The following is a 24,288-nucleotide window of genomic DNA, read 5'->3' on the forward strand; positions in this document are numbered from 1 at the left end:
ATAAATGACAATATTTTGGGTCGTATGAATTGTAGGGTGATTATAAAGTTTAGTTCATTGTTATGGTGTCCTAGAATGGTCTCATAGTGATGAATCTTGATGCCTTATGTGATAATTGGGAGAATAGAATGGTCGCAAAATTTTCATAAAATAATTCGTCGAACAGAGCGGACACGGACCCGGACACGGAGGTAGGCACGGTGTCCGTGCCTTCTTATTTCATCACAACAATTTTTAAGCGCACGGACACGGACCATGATACGAACCTAGGGACGGGGTCCGTGTACCTTCAGATTTTAGGTTATTCTTTTATTATTTAGGTAAGGTTGATTTGAGGTTTTATACCATGGTTTAATATGATGTTTTACAGGGTTATGTCATGGGAAATTATAGAATGTTCTAAGAATTTATTAGCTTGAGTATTGCATGACATTACGTTTAAGTTGTACAGTTAAGTTTAGTATTCATATTAGTATGTTGCAGACCCGATTGACATCCAACGTATCCCTCAATGCAAAGTAAGTATGTATGACGTGCAAAGAAATATTTGAAATTTTTGAGGTATGCTAAATGTCTTGTGACCAAACGTGAATGGGTTTGGAAGTCGCTGAATGTGGCCGAGGACCTCTCCACCCCGTTAAATTATGAACGGGTTTGAAGTTAAGATTGGAAAGCGTTAAATTATGAACGGGGACCAATCCGCCCGTTAAATTATGAACGGGTTAGATCGTGGTTGTGAAGCGTTAAATTATGAACGTGGATCAACTGGCCTGTTAAATTATGAACATGGATCTCATGTAGTGGCAGTGGATACGTCCATGTCAGCCCAGTACTGTGGTTTGTCTGATCAGACATTTATTATGTTATGGGTCACTTGCTTTGAAACATCCTCTACGCAAAATGATGAAGTTAAGTATGTTGAAGTATGAAAGCATGTTTAAAGAAAAGTTTATGTGATGGCACGTCATTATGTATGCATGTATGTTCAAAGTTTATGCAAAGCTCAAGTTTATGAAAGTTCAAGTTATGCAAGTTCAAGTTTCAAAGTATGTATGTTCAAGTTCAAAGAAGTTTATGAGAGTTCAAAGTTATTATGAAAGTTTAAGTTTCAAGTATATATGTTATATTTTGAAGTTGTATGTGGTTTTATTATGTAATACTCGTTATTCCCAGTTTATACGTGTTGAGTCTTTAGACTCACTAGACTTGAACGATGCAGGTGAGTACGTTGAGGAGGAGACAGGAGGTGGCGACCAAGGGACAGGCTTGGACTGAGCGGAAGGCTAAACCCGAGGACCACTATGTTTATGTTTTATGAAAACTTTAAAATATTATGTTTTTATGTTGGATGTGAGATGATTTGAAATAAGTACTTTGTTGGAAAATATTAGTTGGGAATGTTGATTTTAATTATTAAGTTAAATGACAAGTGACGACCGTATGAAATTTTATGTTTAAGAAAATTTTTAATTTTTCCGCAAATTTTGAAGTAGTAAAAGTACGGTACGTTACAATAATAGCACCTCACTCAAATGCACAAGTATGTGATACCTTAGTTTGGTAATCATTACTGTCAAAATCGCATAGATTTGTCAAAGCGAAAGGGATAGTTTGACGTGTCAGAAAAACAGAGTATGAGCAACCATCTTACCATAATTAGTTAGTGGGCATTGAAAACAAGGTCATCATTGACTTTCTTTTTATAAATATCAGGTTTGTTTTAGCATTAAGGGATTCATTCACTTACATGTTGCCTGCAACACTTATTACAAATTCTCTCTATAACTGTTGATTAACTTGAGCGTCAGAGTGGTCACGCCGGAAAAATCTTCCGGCACCTATTAACGTTCTTTCTCCCTCGAAAGTTCAGGTCCAGGTGCTCGAGCAACCATCTCCAGCTCATCAACTCGACCCAATGAAATCGCCCACTAAGCTTTGACCCGATTCACCGGTCTTCATCACATACTATTCTTCGCTCCGACCATCAATGATTCGTAGATTGTGGATGCAAAGAGATGCCCCAAAGCAGAGTCCACTAATTTTGTCTACTTTTGTTTTTTTAATAAAATTTTCAGATTTTATTTTTGTTACATTAATATGGATTTTTTTTTGTTTCAACCATGTTCGTCACAGTACTACCAAAAAATGTTGATATGTTATCGATATTTGTCTTATGTTACATTAATAATTTAACCAAAATAGCTAAAATAATAAAAGTTAATGAACCGAAATCAAATTTGAAAATTTAATGGACCAAAACTATACAAGAGAAGTTAATAGACCAAATAATTCATTTCCCTCTCTTTTAATCACACCGCGCTTGCGCTCCTGCATGTTTTCGCCGAAACAGAGAAATATGAACCAAAAATTGTACTGAAAAAATAATCCATCCAGCACCAAATTTTTTCAACAAGGCCACACCACACGACATGCACACCAACATCGATATTGGCACTCAGTCAAATTCTATATCTGAGGAGTGGGTCTTTCAGGAGAAGACGTTCGTGATAAACTCTCCAAGCGTAATCTTCAAAAGGAAAAGAATGGAACACTTCTGGTTCAGTCGTGTTCGAGTCTTTGACATCGTCGCCACTTTCTTCATCAACGTCGGTGTTAATGGCTACTTTGGGAGCTGGTTGAGGGAAGACCATGCTTTCGACGGGGAGGGTAATCAGGAGAGACATTGTTACGTATCGAGAATCCTCATGGCCGTCATCCGAACAAGGCATTGGTCTTCCTCTCACTTTCTTCAATCTCCCATTGCTCCAAACCTGTCATGCTACAAAACCATTATTCTTTTGGAGAGAATATATATATGGAGGTTTCAATTATTATTTTGCTGGAATTTACAGACCAATACATATATAATACGCTGCTTAAAAACTTAATTTCAAACGAAGAACCCAATCCTACCGTCTAGAGAAATTAATTTTGGAGAATAATTTTCGCCAAACTTTGTTTTTTGAAAAATAATACACTTGATATGATCATTTTCCAAAAAATAATTTGATCAAAATTATTTTACAAACTACAAATTTAAATGGGTATCCAAGTTTCTGTAGCACAACATTTGGAATTTTTTCATAATTAAATCTAAAGCACTTTCAGATCATCACGAATTTATACACGTGAGATGGATCGACCTGATATGGTCGGAGATCCGTCTCACAAAATTAACATATGAGGCGGTCTCACGATAGTTTTTGTGATCTATCTAGCTCATTATTTGACGACGACAGAAAAAAAATACGAACAAAAAACTTCGATTTTTCAAAGTATAAAAAATTCAAACTCATATACAGCTGTGAAATTGGAAACCCAAAAAAAAAAAGTTAAAACAATTACACAATTAAATTTGATTAATAGATTACACAAATTGTGTCTACCAATGCTGACAAATCACTAATCCAAAACCATTATTAATTTGATAACATTAGTCAGAATTTCGAGTGTTTGACATACAAAATGCATGAGCCGCCGCATTCCCATTTAATTTCCGACTAGTCAATTAATGAAATGCAAATTCATTCTAATTTCGTGTTAAACTAAAATATCAATCAAGATGTCAATATCCCATTAATTAAATAAATTTTTTTTCCTCAAATGGCGTTTGAAATTTTAAATTTGTGATAGACAATTAATCTAATGTGAAAGAAGTATCCTTAATTTTGCAAATAAGTGAACATTCAATAATGGCGGGCTGTATATTCATATGATATGAATATAGGAGCAGATCTTTTGTGAGACGGTCTCAAATCTTTATCTGTGAGACGGTCAACCCTACCGATATTCACAATAAAAACTAATACTTTTAGCATCATAGTAAAACTTTTTTATAGATTACCCAAATAAAAGATCCATCTCACAAAATACGACACATGAGACCGTCTCATACAAGTTTTTGCGTTAATATAATATATAATCTAAACAATATGATTACTTAAATTGCATTAATCATCATTAAGATAAATAAAAATATTGTTTTTTTAAAAAAAAAATATAACGATATATTGTATTATGTCAGCACCCATTGTTAATTCCTGGGTTTTCAAAATTTTTCCTAATTAAATTACGTAATAATATTAAATAAATAGTGAATAAATATTTATTTGAAAGTTGGTAAAATTATCACCTGAGCGATGTCTCCAAGCGTGATCAGCGCATAATCCTCCTGACCCGACACATTGACCCAACCCGAATCCGAGCACAAAGAAGATTTCTGACAGCTGGGTACATAATGCAACCCGATTACATATGGGTAAACCCGACCCGGTTTACTAGTCCCGTTGTCAGCTATCCACAACAGAGAGCACAGCTCCTTTGGGGTTGGATTCTCAAACCCGATAACAGAAGCCAATTCTCGAATCAACTTCAAGCCTAGAGTCTCCATTTCACGTGTAAATTCACGCAAAGAATCCAAATCCAAATCATCTATTTTGTTTGTAAAACTCGAGAAGTCGAGGCAGAATGATTCGCCGTGATCATCATCGTCCTCGTCGTAGCCGAGAGGCCAGTTGTTCGGGAATAGGAGTTGCTTCTTATGGTTGGGGAGTTTGAAAAGGGAGTCGGTCGCGGGATAGGTGGCTTGGTGTTTGAGGTGGAAGAAGCCGAGTTTTGTGGATGCTGACAGGAGGTTTGTGTGGAGAATAGGGTTAGGATCGGAGAGAGATAGTAGAGGAGGGTGGTGTGGTGGAGGAGGTCGGGAAGGTAGGGAGAGGGATAGCGTGGGCGGGAGGCGATGGAGTAGAACTGAAAGAGCTTCGGAGGTGGAGATGGACGAATCGACGTTGGTGTGGATGGACGGGGTTGGCGGTGGCGCCGCGGTCGTGGCGTATGGATTGGATTCATGGCGGTGGTTGTGGGGTTCCTCGGCGGAGGATGATGCCATGATGATTTTTGTGTGCAAGCGCTTGCGTGGGTTTGTCATATTGATATCTTTACGGTGATTATATCGCGAGTTTTTTACGCTATATCACAGAATTTTGTATTCGATATACCGTGAGATTTTTACGAATTGAATTTTTGCGTTGAATTTTGTGTGTACATGTTGACAATGTAACATCACTTTATATAAATATATATACATACATACACGTGAGAATCGATTAAAATGTGTCTTGTAAATCCAACAAGTTAACTTTAACGGGAATTGTTCAAGATTTTGCAAGAGAATTTTTTGGATCTATTTGGACAAAAATTCTTTAAAGGAAATTTTCTTGTGTTAATGTATTACCAACTAAATTTAACATTGTAATAATTTTTGGTAATCATTTAGATAGATTTGGACTATTTATATTTCGATTTTTATATATTGTTTTAAAATTTAGTCATAAAATAGTAACTGAAATCATATGTTTTAATTTATGGCATACATTGCATGTAGTAGGCTAAGAAATTATTTGATTAAGATATTATAGGAATAAAAATTAGCAAGTTTCTATTATACATTTATTTTTATATTATTATATATATTTAAGCCAGATTACACAATCAGTAATATTATTTCCATAACAAGTTCTTTTGTTCCTATGCACTTCCTAGTTTAGCAAATAAATTCAATGAATTATATATAATAAATTATTGATTTATGGAGTTTATAACTAGAATTGAAGAAATAGGTTTTTTATTTGGGTGAAACTTGAAAAGATTATTTTCAACAAAGTAAAATGTTTTTTAAAAAAAGGAGGAAGGAAAACTTTCAATCAACGAAAGTCGAACAAAAGAGAAAATAATTTGTCAACTCCAACTGTCTATTATTGTATTTTTGCTCCAAAAAACAAAGACAAAAAACTTAAGTTCAATAATTGCTGTGTTTCATGGATGGCCAAAGTTTAATTATTGAAAATTGTGCTTATTCTCTCACTCAGGATATATAAAAAAAAAAAAATATGTGAAACAGTTTCATGAATCAATTTTACGAGACAGATCTCTTATTCGGTAACTCAAAAAAATAATTTTTATGTAAAAAATATTAATTATTATCGCAAATATTAGCATGATTGACCCGTTTTACGGTTAAAATTTGTGTGATCTATATATAAATTAATTAACTTTTTTAGGGGGGAAATTTTGATTTAATTTTTGCTTATATAATTAATGGCAGGCTGTTCCCATGCTTGCGGGAAATTGTGCTCTCAGTGCTAGTGGGTATCTTGTTTTCGGGGTTGTACATTACACACAGTTCTAGATGAAAAGGCCTTATCATCGTTTAAACTCTTAATCAAATCATAAAAATATGTATCCACAATAAATATAGTTATAGGTAAGTTCGAACTATAAGTTAATCTAATAATATTTGAGGGAGAGTTGTTTTTTTACAAAATTACTATGAAATTATTAAATATTGATGATGTATTGAAGTTAATCAAAGATAAATATTTGAGTTCTTAAAAAATGTAAGCCTTTTCTTAGGTAGACTCGCGGAGTTTTATTCGTGAGAAGAACTACTCGGTCCACAATTATTATGAAAAGTAATATTTTTAACATAAAAGTTAAGTTTTTTTATGAATTAGATCGAGTTGGAGATTTATATCAGAAAATAGCATGTGAGAGGATCACAAGAGTTTTTACGAAGAAAAAATAAATATCTCTGAGAATATATAGATCATTATTTCTATCGTACACTAAATCAGGGAGTAGAGTAGGTTTTCGGTGAAATAATATCACATATATGTATTTGAGAAATGAACTACAATGAAAAGTAATAAGTTTAACATAAAAAAATAATTTTTTTATATAAAAATTAATATTTTTACTCAAATCAACATATATTACACGATATCTTTTGACATAAAAATTAATATTTTACGCTCAGATCAACACATGTTCATAATATTTTTCGTCACATAACTACAAAAAATAATATTTTTGCATTGTAAATAATATTTTGGACAAAAAAATAATTTTTTTCATTAATCGAATCAAATCGAAAATACATCTCACAAAATTAAATTTTAACCGTATCTCACAAAGTAGTCCTCTTATTCGATTTTCTGCAAGGTGTGATTGTGAGTGATGAATAAACATTGAAAGTAAAAAAAAAAAAAAAAAAAAAAACAGCTATTGGGCTTTCAGGTAAAGTCCAAACATATGTTGTATAATTAGGCCCGGATATATTAAAAAATCAAAGAGTATGAAATTCCAGCCCGATCGATGCTAACTTCATTTGTACAAACGGGTTGGCCCAACACGATATATTTCGGTTATTATTGTAATTGCAACGTGGATTTGAAACGTACTTGAATTTTGTAATTTAAAAAATTTAAAATAAAATGATTTGAAATATATCATCTCAAATTTATCAATCACAATATTTTAGAATAATGTGGGAAATTTTCTTATGGCAAAGTTGTGTGAGATGGTCTCACATGTTGTATTTTGTGATACAGATATCTTATTTGGGTCATCCATGAAAAATATTATTTTTATGCTAATAATATTACTTTTTATTGTGAATTTTGGTATGGTTGATCCGTCTCACAAATAAAGTTTCATGAGACATTCTCACAATACACCAACTTTTTCTTATATAAATGACAAAATAAAATAAATCCACATAGATTTAGATAAAAGGCTTGTGGATAATAACGATGAAATTTTGAAAAAAAATATGAGCACGTTCTACTTTAAAAACATAACATGTTAAACTTTAAAACGTTGAGGAGGTTTCTTCTGAGACAGTTTCACGAATCTTTATTTGTGAGACGTGTCAACCATACTGATATTCACAATAAAAAATAATATTCTTAGCATAAAAAGTAATTTTCATGGATGACCCAAACAAGAGATGTCCCACAAAATACGACTCATGATACCGTATTACACAAGTTTTTGCCTAAAACTTTTGTACTTGGACTAATGATCCCTCAATTATGTTCATGACTTTTCATTCTTCTTTTTTTTGCCTTCCATGATAAAATTACTAAAGAAATTTATATCTGAATAGACAACCTTGTGTTGGATTCGGGTGCCAAATTTGATTCGAGAAACCATCTCAGATATGAAATATATCACAATTATTATTAAAAACTCTCAACTTAAATGATTCTGACTTGAAATTCGCACGAATCTTGTTCATTGGTACAAGTTTAAACGATCCATTAATCCACACACAATCTTCGTTTCCATTTAGTTATATCTATTATTTCAATATATTATAGATCTGCAAACAAGGTGGCTCATAGTCTAGCACAGTATGCCATTAATCATCCATCTATTAATTACTGGTATGAGGGTTTGTACCCATCATGGTTGATGGATGTAGCTAACTTTGATTTATGTGAATGATTACGTGTTTTCCTATAAAAAAAAATATTATAACTTATCCTAAAGTTGGTTTCTCCAATTTCGATTCTGATTCCGATTCCGATAAAAGGTTAATATTTTTAACAAGTTGGGATTTTTCAAAGTATTTATTGTTATGTTCATTTGTAAATATAAAATATTGATGTAAAGCATGGATCCTCCACTATATGTAGTGAGTAAATTGATTATTTGATTGTTGGGTAAGCAGATAATGGAGAATCCATAAATATTAATTTTGTGGAGGAGAGGAAAGAATGAAATTCTTAGGTCGGCTATCCCCAATAAAGTAAGCAATAAATAAAATGAATTATTGAATTATGAAAATGGGCCTCACAAGTTTGAAAGTTGAAACCAATAATATGTTGAATTAGCGATCACGCATTTTCGGACTCTCCAAGTCAAAAATACACGCCTATCAAACTGTCCTTTTAGGGGATTTATTTAATTTAGAAATCCAAATAAGTAAGGAGAGCTAAGTATTATTAATTATTTTTACATCAAAATCTTTGTGGAATTATTTAATTTTATCTTTTACATATGAAATTTGCACGATATTCTCAAATTTTGTTATTGGATAATGGGTTTGAGAGGATGTAATTCAAATCAATTGGTTTTACTCTTTTGATCTGCTTTGATTGATATGTTCAAGTGAGTTCAACTTCATTTCATATCAACTTATACGATTTCAATAATAATTGAAATTGTATTAGAATGTTAATTGAAAACATTTCTCAAATCAAATGGTTCCATCAAAATCAAATCAATAAATTCAAGGGAAACCATAAAGAAATTCCATTTGATTATATGAGTTGGATCAGATTACTACATGTCTATTTCTTCGGGGTAAAAACTAGTGTGAGACGGTTTTACGGGTCGTATTTTGTGAGACAAATCTTTTATATGGGTCATCTATGAATAAGTATTACTTTTTTATGCTAAGAGTATTATTCTTTATTGTGAATATCGGTAAGGTTTTGACCAGTCTAACAGATAAGATTCGTGAGACCGTATCACAAAAGACCTCATCTTCCTTCGGCCAAATTCGACATCTTCCTTTTTTAGACAGGTTCAACTACAAGCACATGACCTAATGTAATTGGTTTTTTTTAAATAACAAAAAATCGAGAGAGTGATAATTATAATCGAGTTTAAAATTTGAGACACTTTGATAAATTTGAAACATTCGTGTCAGATGGATATCGACTAACATAATGAATTTATATACATGCATAACGTAATAAAAAATATATTTACATTACTTAATTCAAACAACACGACCACCGCAATTAAATATGCATTTGAATCGAATACCTTGGATTCGTTCTAAAAATATCCAGCACAAATGCTTTTATAAGGTTTCTTTCAATTCCATACCACAAAATTTAAGTAGGATAGTGAACAAACAGCGATTTTACAGATAAGAAAACGACTACCACAAATACAAAGTCTGCTTTCGGCAGGCATGTTTTCCAAATCATAAAGTTGATGAAATTCTTGATGCCATTTACCCCAAGTGGCCAACTCACAAAATCTAAAGTTGAATGTGTCTTTCACCATTGAGAGCCACTAAATTAATTATTATCTTCTATAAAGATCATGGAGTAGGTAGCTATATGAAACAGTATCACAAAATACGACCCAGGAAACCGTTAACACAAGTTTTTGACAAGTTTATAACATGCCAGAGAGATACAGATTCAAACGATAATAATTAAAAAAAACCCCAAATTCCCAATAATATGAAAATAACAATAATTTCAATTTATTATGCTCATTGCAACAAGTTCCTAAGAATTATTCCTTGTTTCCTCGGAAAGCAAGGATCTTTACATATACCATCATCTCCACAGAGGAAAATGCTAAAATTTTTAGGAAAAAAATTAAAAAATTCCGACTGAACTCTAATCTTTTAACTCGTGAAGCAACATATGTGCCACCAGTCATTCTGTTCCAAAATGCTGCTAAAAAATAAAAACGTATCAATAAAAATCATAAAAGAATAATCTCAACTAAGTTGTGACGATAATCTGATCAATCCACCACCTGCTCCTGCTCTATGTACATTTGATCGACCCAGTCGGTATGGCATCGTGAAATCTGCCGTTGAGCTGAGGTGAAGGTGTAGCCCAAACAGTACCAGAAGGAACGTCTTTAACCAATGAACCGACCCAAGAAACATCCGGTCATCTGCATAAGATGGAGTCAGAGCTGCTGATGCTTGACGTTGTTGTTATGGAAACCAAAGGAGGCAGACCTCCTAAATTTGTTCGCCTCGTCGACATTGAATCCCCAGTCTAACTTCCCATCTGGCGAGCTCCAATCCAAATGTTTAGATGGCGTATGGCCTACGAAATTGGCAGAACCTGAATGGCTGGATTGATAGCTGCGGTCAATAAAGCTTTGACTGCGTTTTGTGAAGGCAGCTGATCGTGAATTCATCATTGCAGCAGCCACTGCAGCAGAAGAGTCGAACCCAAAAGAAGAGGGCTTTCTTGCTGGTGATGATGAGAAGTTCAACGGGTAGCTGGCTCGGAGTTGGCTAGTGTTTTGGCGAATTTGGTGACTGCTAGGCGATTGCAGCAGTTGGGAGCCGCTGCTGGTGTTGTTGATATTAGGTGGGAGAGCCTGCAGCTGAGATAATAACATAGACTCGTGTGATCCAAAAACGTCGTCAAGGTTAGTAGGCTTTAGATCACCCATTCTTGGATATGCGGACGACAAGCTAGCCATCTCCTCGACTAACTGCTGCCGCTGCTGCTTCTGAGTACGGATTTGCTCCAAGCTAGCCATCTCCTCGACTAACTGCTGCCGCTGCTGCTTCTGAGTACGGATTTGCTCCAATCCTAGAATTCCATTTCCAAGTCCACGTCTCGTGCACTGAAAGTTGTCTTGAGCCGGCTTCCGGGAAGCTGCAGAACAGGAGGTGTTAAAAGATTCATCTTGTTCTGCCACGCGCCCCCACCCATAGGAGATGAACAAGTCAGGGAAGGCGACAAGGAGCTCAAGGTTGTCACATCCATTGGATTAACAGAACCAGACTTGGGAGAAGGCATTGCTGAACCAGTAGAAGGATACACAGGCGCAACTCTTCAGGTCTGTGGGCAAAGAAGCACACTTTCCTCGCGCAAGCCACCTCTTCCTTGCAAAGGCGAGTCTTATATTGAGCAGGATGCAGCCAAGATTCAAAACTCCATGAAGCATATTCACATGCATCGCCATTCAAGCAGCTTCCTTTCTTGAACTCAGGGCATGGGACACAACTGTAGTTAAACTTCGTCAGATCACGCCGCCTCGCATTCTCACCCGGGTGGACAAAAGGGCACTCCGTCCAGTCATGAGAATACGCCCTTGAGCATGGTTTACCTTGAAACTATACATCCTAAACTCATCACTCCCATAAATCCCGTTGTTTATATCTGGTAATGGCACATCGATTGGATACTCCTTCTTTTCAACACTTTCTTTAGCCCCTAGAGCCATTTTGCTCCCTTCTTGCGGCTCATCGTCGCTCGCCTCAACTCTGAATCCTTTCAACAACATCTCCAACGTCTTCCTTTTCGAATTGCTGGAAGACCTTAACACAAGGAGCAATCAAATCATATGGCTTCTTCTCTCCGACATCCACAACATTAATATCTCCTGAGGCGTCTATCAAAATCTCGACAACCTCGACCGAGGCCCATGAACCCCCAGCAGCGGCACAATGAAGAGCCGTGGCGCCATCAAGTCCACATGCTCTATTGACATCAACTTTTCCAGTCGCGATAATATACTTCAAAACCTCTATGCTTCCATACAAAGAAGCAATCATAATCGGTGTTCTCTCCTCGAACCCATCTTCTTTGAACCAAAGCTTCTACCATACCAAAAGCTAGCCTCATCAATATCACAACCCATCTCTTCTACCACATGAATAAAACCAGCCAAATCATCTGTAGCAGCTAGTTCAAGCAACTTTGAGCAATTTTTAAGACCGACCCCTCCGTTATTTTCTTGAAACTTGGGCTCCATTTTCAGATCAAAAGGGCAAAGCTTATTCTTTGAACCACTGCACATAATACCCTAAAACATAAGCAAAGAACAGAGAAAATTAAGACCCGGGAATCGATGATATGCCCCAAACATCAATAGATACATGTAAAACATCAATCAAGTATTCAGAATAATTTATTTCTATTCCACCGATAGTACACTAGTCTTTGCCGGAATCTCCAAAACAAAAATCTTATAATCAGAAATCGATGAAACATTCCACCATATAGATAGGGTATCATCAAAAATTACAATTTTAACAAAGTCAAGAAGCAACATTAAAACAAGAAATCTAAATGACCAATCAAAAGTAGTTAAAAATCCCCGCGTTATAAAAGCTCTTTGACATCTGAAACATCCAGACAACCAGTTAAGCTTGTCAAACCACCTCAAATACCGACAGATATAGCCAAAAGAAGTCGATAGCACATCCAAAAAATTGTGTTTAATACAAGATATCGTAGAAAACGGCTCATTCCTCACAAATCACGAGCCACTCTTAAAAAAAATGAATCTTCGAGATGTGAAACATAAAAAAAAAAACCAACAAAAGCATAAAACCTCTCAAACACCACCTAGAGAGCTACAGACAAAAGTGGAGAAAACCCTCTCAAATTATCCTTTCATTGACAAAAGAAGGCTCACAAATCCGCCCACAATATAAAATCAAATCTTCGACACACAAAACATCTCATCCCCACAAATCTTTGCCAAAAGAAAACCATCCACGATAAAGCCTCTAGCCATCAAACAAGAAAATAAGCATACCTGCAATTAAAAAGATAAGCGCTTTTTGAATTCGCGAAGACCTAAATTAATAGAAATGATTTATAACGATTTGTTATGTTGATATATTTCTTGGAAAGGCCGAGTCTATTGAGGTGTATATATATAGTTTGATTGAGTACCAAAGGTATGAGTGTGATGAGGAAGGGAGGAGGAAAGTGTGACTTTTCTTCTTGATCCTTTCTTTATTTCTCTTCAACTTTTCATTTTCTTTCTATATTTTTTTGTATGAGCATTATCTTTCTTTTTTCCCCCCCAATAATTATTAATTTTTCAACCAAGTCAAAGTCGATATCCATGGCTGGGGACCAGCTACACTAACACGCCCCTTTTGTTTCTTTACTGGTTCCATTCTCAAATGCAAATGCAAATGCAAATGCAAATGCAGATTTTTCATGAACTGTGGGGTTAAGTGGGGCGGCGCGTGGCCTTATCTCTCTTTCTCTCCCTTTTCTGTCTCTTTTCCAACGTGTATGTTATATTGAGGTTGTTTGGTCTTTTTTATTTATTTATTTAAATCAATCACTTTTGTTAAATTTAAACAAAGTTCAAATACACATATTTGTTAATAAACAAGGACAGAAATTATTATATAAGATGTTTTCACCTTTCACTAAATAATTCAAAGCTAAGATATGAGTTACTCCTTTTAAGTTAGGCAAAAATTTGTGTGAGACGGTATCACGGGTCGTATTTTTGTGATAGATATATTTTATTTGAGTCATCCATGAAAAATATTATTTTTTACGCTAAAAGTATTACTTTTTATTATGAATATCGATATGATTGAACCGTCTCACAGATAAATATTCTCTCAAGAGACATACTCCTTCCGCGGTGAGTCGACACTGTTAAACTTGGAAACTCGAGAGTGTTGAACCAATATATTGAGACTGTTTGTTATGATACTGAATGTCAGTTATTTGTTCAAAATTAACTCATTGATTCATTTATATATATATATATATATATATATATTCATTCGTTAATTAATTGGTGAAAATTAAAAAAAAAAAACATAATCAATCAAACAAAAGATACTATTATTTATTAAATATTATTCAATCACATCAACTCAATTAAGCAAAGACAAAATGTATAGAAGACATATGTATTTGTATAAATGAAATTTAATTTACTATATGTTATTAGAACTAGATATTTTTTTAATTCAAAATGAAAATATATCATAGATCGATATTTAACAGAGTAAAAAAAAAAGGGGGTAATGTTTTCATATAATTGCTGGAGAGGCTTTTTGTGTAAAAACATCGGTTCACTACTATAATGTAAAGAGATATATTTTTTTAAAGAACCCGTAAGACGGTCTCACGAATCTTTATCTGTGAGACGGGTCAATCCTATCGATATTAACAATAAAAAGTAATACTATTAGCATAAAAAGTAATATTTTTCATGGACGACCCAAATAAAATATTCGACCCACGAAATTGATATGTGAGACCGTTTCACAGGAGTTTTTGTGCTTTTTTAAAAATAAAAAGGAATCACGCCAAAAATATAATTACATCTAGTCATTCTTAATTAATTTTTACAATATTAAATATCTAGATATACTCCCATCAATATAATATTACAATGATATATTCCGACCGCCAAGAAAAATAGAATTCTGTTATTGAAAAGAAATAAATAATGAATTTAGAATTCTAAATTTAAATTTGTTATTTACTGAATATTGATGACATTTAAAAAAATAAAACGTCATTCACGTTTAGAATTCGATAAAAAAAAAAAAAAAAGAAAAGGATTTGTCGTGGTAGCCAGCCGCCTAGCCAAGATATATTTCAATGGTGAGAAATATTTCATTGGCACTACATATATAAACATAATATGTAAATATATTCAAGGTAAGTATATAATAAAAATAAATTAGCATATCTCTTGTGAGACAATCTCACGGATCTTATCTGTGAGACGGGTCAATCCTACCGATATTTACAATAAAAAGTAATACTCTTAGCGTAAAAAATAATACTTTTTCATGCACGACAGAAATAAGATATTCGTCTCATAAAATACGACCCGTAAGACAGTCTCACACAAATTTTTATCAAAATAAAATATAATTTTGATGATTAGTAAATTTTCATTCTTCGAAATATCAAATTTGTCGATTAACAAATCTTTGTATCAATATCAAGAGTAACCTATATTTTAATATAAATAATTATGATATCGATTAGATAACTTATATAATAGAGGATGGTGAAATATTAAACACTAGTGTAATTAATGATTGTGGGCTGTAGTGATAAAAGTAATGACGAATATTTTTTTAACCACAAGTCAATTATAGTTCAATCAAGTGAACACATATATTTTCAAACTCCATATCTCCCAAATTTACAATATCAGAAGTCAAATTCTGATTTATTAAACGTAGACTCGGACAGCCTTGCTCGTCTTTAAAGGCTGTTGGATTTATTATATATATATTTTGAGTTATATGTTAATGATCTTTCCATTTGTTTGAACGAAAATTAAGGAATCTTGAGTTTGTCTATCAGGACAAAAACTTGTGTGAAACTGTCTCACATGTCGTATTTTGTGAAACAGATCTCTTATTTGGGTCATCATGAAAAAGTATTACTGTTTATGCTAAGAGTATTATTTTTTATCGTGAATATCTGTAGGGTTGACTCGTCTCACAGATAAAGATTCGTGAGACCGTATCACAAAAGACCTACTCTTGTCTCACATAAGAAAATAAAGGTGATAAACATGAGTGTAAACGTGTACGAGCGTGACCTGAGTGCGTCGAATGTCGGACCGATCAAAATCGTCAAGCTATGCCACCTTTTCCATTTTTTCTTTTTTTTTCATGGAAGAGACTTCTACATGCCTGACTGTTGGTGCTCCATATGGTTGGATGTTGGTGCTTCGTATGGCTGCTTATTGATGGCGATCTTTAGCCTTCGGAGAGGATGTGCCAAGCTCGAAAACACAACAGAAACATAAATCCACTTTCTCCCTTGTTCTTGTTTACTCTCAGCGCAAGCTGTTGTGGTTCTGTGTTTTTATGTTGATAAAGTTTATGTACTATTTCGTTCGTCATTGCGATGGTTTGTACAATATCGTTGCAAGTTTGTCCGTTGTATCATAGGAAATTGTTGTCTGGTTAAATCCTCGAAGCACATATCAGATGGGACAAATATATTTTAAGTAGATTATACTTTTTACAGACCTCAATTTGATTTTGTTATTATTTAAATGATATTCATACTTTCAGTATTATATATATTTCGTTTGGTGTTTTTTCCTAATGAGATTGTTCATGTTCATATTTTCACTTTTAGCAATTTGGCTAACAAAGGAACCCTCGAATTGTTATGATGTCTCGTGAAAAATAACGAAGGATGTTTTTTTTCATTGAATACTCGAGGAAACTAAATTGGACTTGTATGAAATTGGTAATGTGAGATTATTAATTTTTATTTTTTTAAAAAATAGTATTGGAATGATATTTGGAGAATCTTGGGAAAATGAGTTTGTCGAACTTGAAATATCATCTAAAATTTAAATAGAAAATTTGAGATATTGATATCAAATGTCGCTAGCTCTAGACTATATCCTTTAATTGTGAGAATAGTAAGTGCCAAAATAGAGATGGGAACTCGTGTAGTTGGTTTGGGTCATTTCTCAATGATATTGGACCCAAACAATTGCAGGTCACAAGGCCCAAATATTTTATGGTTCGGAAATGAAGCCCAACCGGCTATTTCAGGAGCCCGACATATTACACGCACATATATGAGGATGGTGATAATAGCATCTAGGCAAAAAATTTGTGCGAGACAATTTCACATGTCGTATTTTGTGAAACAGATCTCTTATTTGGGTCATCCATGATAAAATATTACTTTTTATTGTGAATATCGGTAGGTTTGACCCGTCTCACAGATAAAGATTCGTGAGACCGTCTCACAAGAGACATTCTCGATAAAATATAATAGAATAGAGTTTTATGATAAACTAAACACGTGCTTCAAATGCCACGATAGACGAACATGTCCGGATTTAAAATTTTAATCGAATTATATTTTAGGTTGTTAAGTTTATATTTCGTAAGAAATTGTAATTAAAAATTTGCAGATCAATTAATCAAATTGTATAGTTGATCTCGAGACGACAATTGAAATCACACGCACACTGCGTTAACAATTTCTTCCCTTAAAAACTTTCCCAAATCTATCATTTCACACATTTAAATCTGATAAATATTTAATTTTGTAAAGTAAACTTAAATTTTTTAGTATTTTATAATTATATAAAAAAACAAGTTTGTTAAATCTCATCTCATATTTAATTTTATTGAATATCGTTATATCAGAACTTTCAAAACAAAATGTGTTCGTTACCCAGACAACATGTGTGTTCGATTATTTGTATAAATTATTTGTCATCTACGCTTTATTTTTTCCCCATGTTTTAATCCATATTTTGTAGTTAAATTAAGGGAAAATGATTAGTATTTTTTCATTACCATTGATTATCGGAAGATTGGTGTCTAAATCAAAAAAATTAATAAAAAAGTAGACGTCAAAATATGATCTAATCTAGAAAAACTTGTTGGCTGTTGCTACAAATTAGTTGTCATTTGAATAAAGAAAAGGGAGCCATTTCTCCCGGTCAAAAAGCAAATCATGACTGGAATAGGAAATAAAGTTTATGTATATATATTAACTAAAAAAATCAAATATATTATATTTTAAACATAAAAACTTGTGTGAGACAGTCTCCTATTTTGTGAGACAGATCTCTTATTTGGGTCATCCATGAAAAAATATTACTTTTTATACTAAGAGTATTACTTTTTATTGTGAATATCGATGGGTTGATCCGTCTCACAGATAAAGATTTGTGAGACTGTTTCACAAAACCTATTCTATTTTAAAACATAAAAATATGGTGAGGAAAAATCAAAATTGTCAAAAGTCCAAATAATCATGCGGCTACTTCAATTGAATTTGTCAAACGCTTCTTTACGAAAACTTCTTTCCAATTCACTACTTCACATATCTCCATGAAATCGTTTCACGAGTTAATTTTATGAGATGAATCTTTGATACAACTTATTACATAAAAAAAGTATTAATTTTATACTAAAAAATAGTAATTTCACTTTACAATGGATCAAAACGATCCGGCTCACATAAATAAATACCACCGTCTCACAAAATATCAAACTATATATTTTTTTTGAAAAGAAGATAATTTTATTAATTGGAAGAGTTATTACCATCCTCATGCATAGCATCAACAATAAAGTGTGGTATTGAGGTCCAGACTATGGGACGAGCATGAAAACAAGATTCCCTAGCTAGATTGTGGGCAACTTTGTTTGCTTGTCTACGGATGAAGTTGACCTTATAAGATGGTCTTTGACTGAGAATTCGTGGCAAGCAAATATAATGTTACCAAATTCCGAGTCGTCTTCTCTATGAGAATCAATTGCGTCAGACTACTAAAATATCTAACTATTTAAACAACAGATAACATAACACATGACTTTGGAATGGTTTCATGTGTTCGATAAATGTATCACTTTTTCTTGACCATTTGGTACTCTACAGTCTACATAATGTCTCTCCCCTTTGTCCTTTTTTCTCTCTCATACAATAATTTTTTATTTTTTTATTTTTTTAATTCTCTTTTTATGAAAACTCCTTAAAATTTTTGGAGACTCTTTTTTGCTTTTTTTTATACTAACAAAATAATATGTTATTCTTGCTTGTAAATTCTATAACAAATTTTGGATTAGATAACATGCAAAATAAATATTTATAGCCAGTATAACTTTAAGGTAAAAAATTGTGTGAGACGATCTCATGGGTCGTATTTGTAAGACGGATCTCTTATTTGGGTCATCCATGAAAAATATTACTTTTTATGCTAAGAATATTACTTTTTATTGTGAATATCGCTAGCGTTGACCCATCTCACAGATAATAATCCCATAATTTTAATATTTAATAATAATAATAATAATAATAATAATAATAATAATAAAGCTTAATCCGTGATATTCAACGGTGGCGACCTTCGATATTCATGGCTATGGATACGTAGCTCTCTATAATTATTATTAATTCACGTGTTTTTTGTGTAGATTTGTGCCCATTCTATTTCCAAATTAATTAATATTAATAAATACTCTGATTTATCCTTACAATTTCGCATACATACCGGTATATTAGGCACATATGATATAGATAGATTATGATATTTTAAAATATTTCAACATTAAATTTGATTTTGTTGTCGATCAATTAAAATAAAAGACAAAAGCGTGGAACGAATTCATTAAAAATATGTTAGGTATTTATCAAAATCCTCAAATATACTATCACATATATCAGAATTTAGAACTAACGACCAAAATAGTATCCACTCTCCACTTAACGAATTTTATAAGGCAAAAACTTGTGTGAGACGGTCTTACGGTCGTATTTTGTGAGACAGATCTCTTATTTGGTCATCCATGAAAAAATATTACTTTTTATGCTAAAAGTATTACTTTTTATTGTGAATATCGGTAGTATTAACACATCTCATTTATAAAGATTCGTGAGACTGTCTCATAAGAGATCTACTCATTTTGTAACGAGGATTTAGATGCATCCGAGCTCGATTATATCTAATCTCATGAGTCAATCTCGAGCTTTATTGTCTCAAAACTTGAGTAATGTAAACATTACTACATATATAATACTTATTAAACACACCATACTTATTTATATACATTAGTTTTGATATGGTGAAAACTTGTTATAAGTATTATGTGAGCATCGGTTGAACTGACGTTTACTTTTTGAATGTATAGGACGACATAATCTCAACGAATGTTTATATAGGTGTTAATTATAGTTGCTCTCCTAATCGAAAATATTAATTGCTAGTAAAAGACGCACACGCGTTGCATATGTTATTATTATTTTTAATTTGATCAAATAATATTAAACAATTAAAATGAAATTATTTTCGATTTACAATATTTGTTCGATTTTAAAAAGAAGTTTTGTTTAGATTTTTTTATGTAAATATGAATTGATTTGAGGAGATTTTAGTAAAATAAAAAAAATAATTATGAAATTAAATATTTTGATGTTTTTGAGAGAATTATTTTAAAAATTTTAAATTTAATAATACAGTATAAATATGTTGTCAATTATTACAAAATAAAATTGAAAAGAAAACTTTAGGTGATGTTGGAAGCGTACACTGTCCGCTTATCTACAAATCACATAGTCTCTCTGTACGACATTTTCCTCTCTCTCAACAAATGAGGGGGCAACCGCACCCTCAGATAACAACGCCCCTTTCATGACGACACCCTTTGCAGCCGTCACCGCCGCCGCTGCCATAATTATCCTTCTCGCCGCCGTGTCCCCATCTCTGCGATCAGCTCATGCACTCGGGGGCTCTGGCTCCACACTCGCTGTGGTATACGGCTCCGCCACCACTATCTGCAGCATAGTGGCGTCGCAACCCATCCAGAGAGTCCAATGCTGGCGGGATGGCCAGATTCTTCCGCCGATCCTACCCACCACCTCATTCGACGCCGTCGCCGGTGGCAGAGACACCCTTTGTGGCGTTCGCTCCGGCGGCTTTAGTCTTCTATGCTGGAACACCACCTTCAGTCCCAAGAGAATTTATAACAGCACCACGGCTTTATTGACTTCTCTCACCATTGGTGACACTCAAATTTGCGCGTTAACAAATGTTACTGCATCAAAAAACGCAGTTTGCTGGCGAGGAGATATCGTTTCTTCATCTGAGAATTTACAATTTGGTGTAATTTCGTCTGGGCTTGGATTTTCATGTGGAGTTTTGAAGAGTAACAATCGGGTTCTTTGCTGGGGGATTAATGATATTTCTTCTTCAATACAATCCCAATTTGCAAATTTCTCAATGGTGAACATTCAGGTTGGTGGAAGGCATGCTTGTGGAATAGATGTTTCAGGATTCGTTATCTGTAAAGGGGATAATAATAATGGTCAATTGAATGTGCCCTCGAATTCGGCATACCAGTACAGAGGCCTGGCTTTGGGGGCAAATCACAGCTGTGCAATCAGAAGATTGAATAGAACAGTTATTTGTTGGGGTGGGAATGGTGAATATTCAAGCAATATCACTGATGGGGTTTCATTTGAATTCATAGTTGCAGGGTTGAATTTTACATGTGGGCTAACAACTAGCAATTTTTCAGTGATTTGTTGGGGTGCCGGTTGGCCTAACCAGTTTCAATCTTCAGGGGTTGAACTACCTTTGCTAAAGACACTTCCAGGGCCATGTGTGGATACTTCTTGTACATGTAATGTATATCCCGAATCTCAAACACTTTGTTCCGAAAATGGTAATATTTGTAGGCCGTGTGATATTCCTCTTTTGATTCCGCCAGTTTCATCACCAGAACCACCAGTGACTATTATTAGATATTCTCGTTCTAGAGGGCTTACAAAGGGCTTACTGGTTCTGGTTATTGTTGGATCCGTGGGGGGTCTTGGGGCCATTTGCTCCGTGATTTATTGTTTGTGGACTGGAGTCTGTTTCGGCAAGAAAAAGATTCATAATTCTGTGCAGCCAACCATTGGTGTAGCTAATGGCGCTCAACAATCTAGTAGCAGTCCACCTTCGAGATCATCCACTCTTAGGCGCCAGGCCTCGATCCTTATGAAGCGCCAGAGGAGTGGACCTTCTTCGAAACACACGGATAGGGGGGAGGTGTTCTTATTTTCCGACCTTGTCTCTGCTACTAACAACTTTGCGTTGGAGAACAAGATTGGTGAAGGGAGTTTTGGGGTTGTTTACAAAGGGAAATTGCATGATGGCCGTGAAGTTGCTATAAAAAGAAGCGAAACAGGGCCAAAAACAAAGAAATTTCAAGAAAAAGAGAGCGCGTTTGAGTCGGAAATAGCATTCTTATCAAGGCTACACCACAAGCATTTGGTTAGGTTGGTTGGTTATTGTAATGAAAGGGATGAAAGGTTGTTGGTTTATGAGTATATGAAGAACGGGGCGCTTCACGATCATTTGCATGGAAAGAACAACTCTGAAAAGAGTAGTAGCATCGTGAATTCTTGGAAAATGAGGATCAAGATCGCACTAGATGCCTCTCGTGGGATTGAGTACCTCCACAACTACGCCGTGCCACCCATTATTCATCGAGACATCAAGTCTTCAAACATATTACTTGACTTAAATTGGACAGCAAGAGTTTCTGATTTCGGATTATCTTTAATGGGGCCGGAAAATGACCGTGATTATAGGCCGATGAAGGCTGCAGGCACAGTTGGATACATTGACCCCGAATATTATGGATTAAATGTCTTGACAACAAAGAGTGATGTTTACGGTCTCGGGGTCGTGTTGTTGGAACTTTTGACAGGGAAGAGGGCTATATTCAAGAATGAAGAAGGTTCACCTATTAGCGTGGTGGATTATACTGTGCCGGCGATTATGGCCGGAGAATTGACTAAGATTTTGGATTCAAGAGTTGGTCCACCGGAGACGAAAGAATCCGAGGCTGTGGAGCTAATGGCTTACACGGCTATGCATTGTGTGCATCTGGAAGGAAAAGATAGGCCTACCATGACTGACATTGTTGTCAACTTGGAACGAGCATTGGTTCTGTGTGATGATAGCCACGGCAGCATTTCCAGTGGTCAGATCTCCATTGCTTCCGATTGAAATTAGACCCGACTAATTGTAGAATCTTATTCTTTTTTTCATTTGGTATTAATTTCCATTAATTTCATGACATTTTTCAGCTAAATTTAGACATATTTGTGGTGTAAAGGTCTGTTCAAGCTGTGTAGTACGATGATTACCTTGGAAGAATGTTCAACACGAAACACAAGGCAATGAAATGCATTGCCTCCTTCAAAATCAAAAAAATGTCTTGAAAATGGATCATATTTGCATTTGATCATACAAGCTTCAATCGGTCTCGGGTGGTCCATACCCGAGACATATCTAAAATGCTTTTATGTGAAACAAGCTAATCGAGCCAGTTCGATATTAAAATATAGAACTTGAGTCGAACGTTGAAATGTTTATTAGAGTAAGTTCAATATTAAAATATAAAATTTGAGTCGAAAGTTGAAATGTTTTGTATTTATTCCGAGCTTGTGTTGTTTTGAAATGTTTAGTATGGGACCAGCAAAAAGGATGTTCCAAAATCAAGTTTTGGTCCAATTTTAGACGTTGTCTCAATTGACTCTCATTACACGAATTCAATTGAGACAGCACTGGACAATGGTTTAACTTTCAACAAGTTTGAATTTTTCTTGTTAGTTAGGTGGCAAAACTATTTAAGAACAAAAAATTCATAATATTAAAAAAATTATTTAATAATTTTATTAAAATTTTAAGCGAAAGTATATACATATACAGGCTTTTTTAAATATGACTTGATTATTTCTTGAGAATTTAAATTTCTTCAAGATATTTTTTTTAACCTTAATCAACTATTTTTTTTTAAGAAAACGAAATAGTTCTTCCTAATCAAATAATTGAAAATTTTGATTTAAATATTTTGTTATGACGAGGATGTATTGGGCCCTGGTTATTGGGTAACAGTTTCTTGTCCTAAAATAGTTATATTAATCAATTTCTTAATATAAATACAGCACATAAATAAATTGTATTATTGAAATCTTAATAAAAATAAATAAATTATATTTAATGACATTTATCAAGTGGGAAATGGAAAACGTGTTTGGACAACCAACCTAACCTAATTTAAGGAATTTCTCACCCATCAAAACTTAAATTCCGAACTAAATGAAATATTGAAAGAAAAAAACATAGGAACGCATTTAATTTAATTTGTATAAGTCAATTATATTCTCAATAAAATTGAATTTCTTCCGTTGCAAAATTTATTGCACAAACATCAATATTAACAAATATAAGAATTTTGCTTCTTGAGGCTTACAATTCTTGATCTTTAAAAAAAATATATTGAAGAAAACGTCACTCAGAATTTAGAGTAGGTCTCTTGTGAGACGGTCTCACGAATTTGTATCTGTGAGACGGGTCAACCTTACCGATATTCACAATAAAAAGTAATACTCTTAGCATAAAAAATGATATTTTTTCATGGATGATCCAAATAAGAGATCCGTCTCACAAAATACG

General features: G+C 33.8%; 2 protein-coding genes and 1 pseudogene across 2 annotated transcripts; 1 reads left to right on the forward strand and 2 right to left on the reverse strand.

Annotated features, from left to right (window-relative positions):
* Positions 1-2,306: 2,306 nt before the first annotated feature.
* LOC142534217 (uncharacterized) lies at positions 2,307-4,911 on the reverse strand. Its single transcript, XM_075641150.1, has 2 exons — positions 4,133-4,911; positions 2,307-2,771 (listed from the first exon to the last, which is right to left on the reverse strand). The coding sequence occupies exons 1-2, from the start codon at positions 4,886-4,888 to the stop codon at positions 2,460-2,462; spliced, it is 1,068 nt and encodes a 355-aa protein (XP_075497265.1). The 5' UTR covers positions 4,889-4,911; the 3' UTR covers positions 2,307-2,459.
* Positions 4,912-10,320: 5,409 nt separating this feature from the next.
* LOC142534212 (zinc finger CCCH domain-containing protein 29-like) lies at positions 10,321-13,032 on the reverse strand (annotated as a pseudogene).
* A 7,329-nt stretch (positions 13,033-20,361) lies between these two features.
* On the forward strand, positions 20,362-22,898 carry LOC142534218 (putative serine/threonine-protein kinase-like protein CCR3). The gene has a single exon (XM_075641151.1). It carries the CDS (start codon positions 20,470-20,472, stop codon positions 22,834-22,836), a length of 2,367 nt encoding a protein of 788 aa, XP_075497266.1. The 5' UTR covers positions 20,362-20,469; the 3' UTR covers positions 22,837-22,898.
* The last annotated feature ends 1,390 nt before the right edge of the window (positions 22,899-24,288 follow it).

This window comes from Primulina tabacum, unplaced genomic scaffold (genome assembly GCF_025594145.1).
Source record: "Primulina tabacum isolate GXHZ01 unplaced genomic scaffold, ASM2559414v2 Contig429, whole genome shotgun sequence".
In the NCBI taxonomy this organism is placed as follows: Eukaryota; Viridiplantae; Streptophyta; class Magnoliopsida; order Lamiales; family Gesneriaceae; genus Primulina; species Primulina tabacum.

What these genes read in the sequence shown, in the direction of transcription:
- LOC142534217 (XM_075641150.1), bottom strand. Translation starts at nt 4,888, where the DNA reads ATGGCATCATCCTCCGCCGAGGAACCCCACAACCACCGCCATGAATCC. An exon ending in CGCTTGGAGACATCGCTCAG is followed by an intron (nt 2,772 to 4,132) that starts GTGATAATTTTA and finishes GTAGCATGACAG; the next exon opens with GTTTGGAGCAATGGGAGATT.
- LOC142534218 (XM_075641151.1), top strand. Translation starts at nt 20,470, where the DNA reads ATGACGACACCCTTTGCAGCCGTCACCGCCGCCGCTGCCATAATTATC.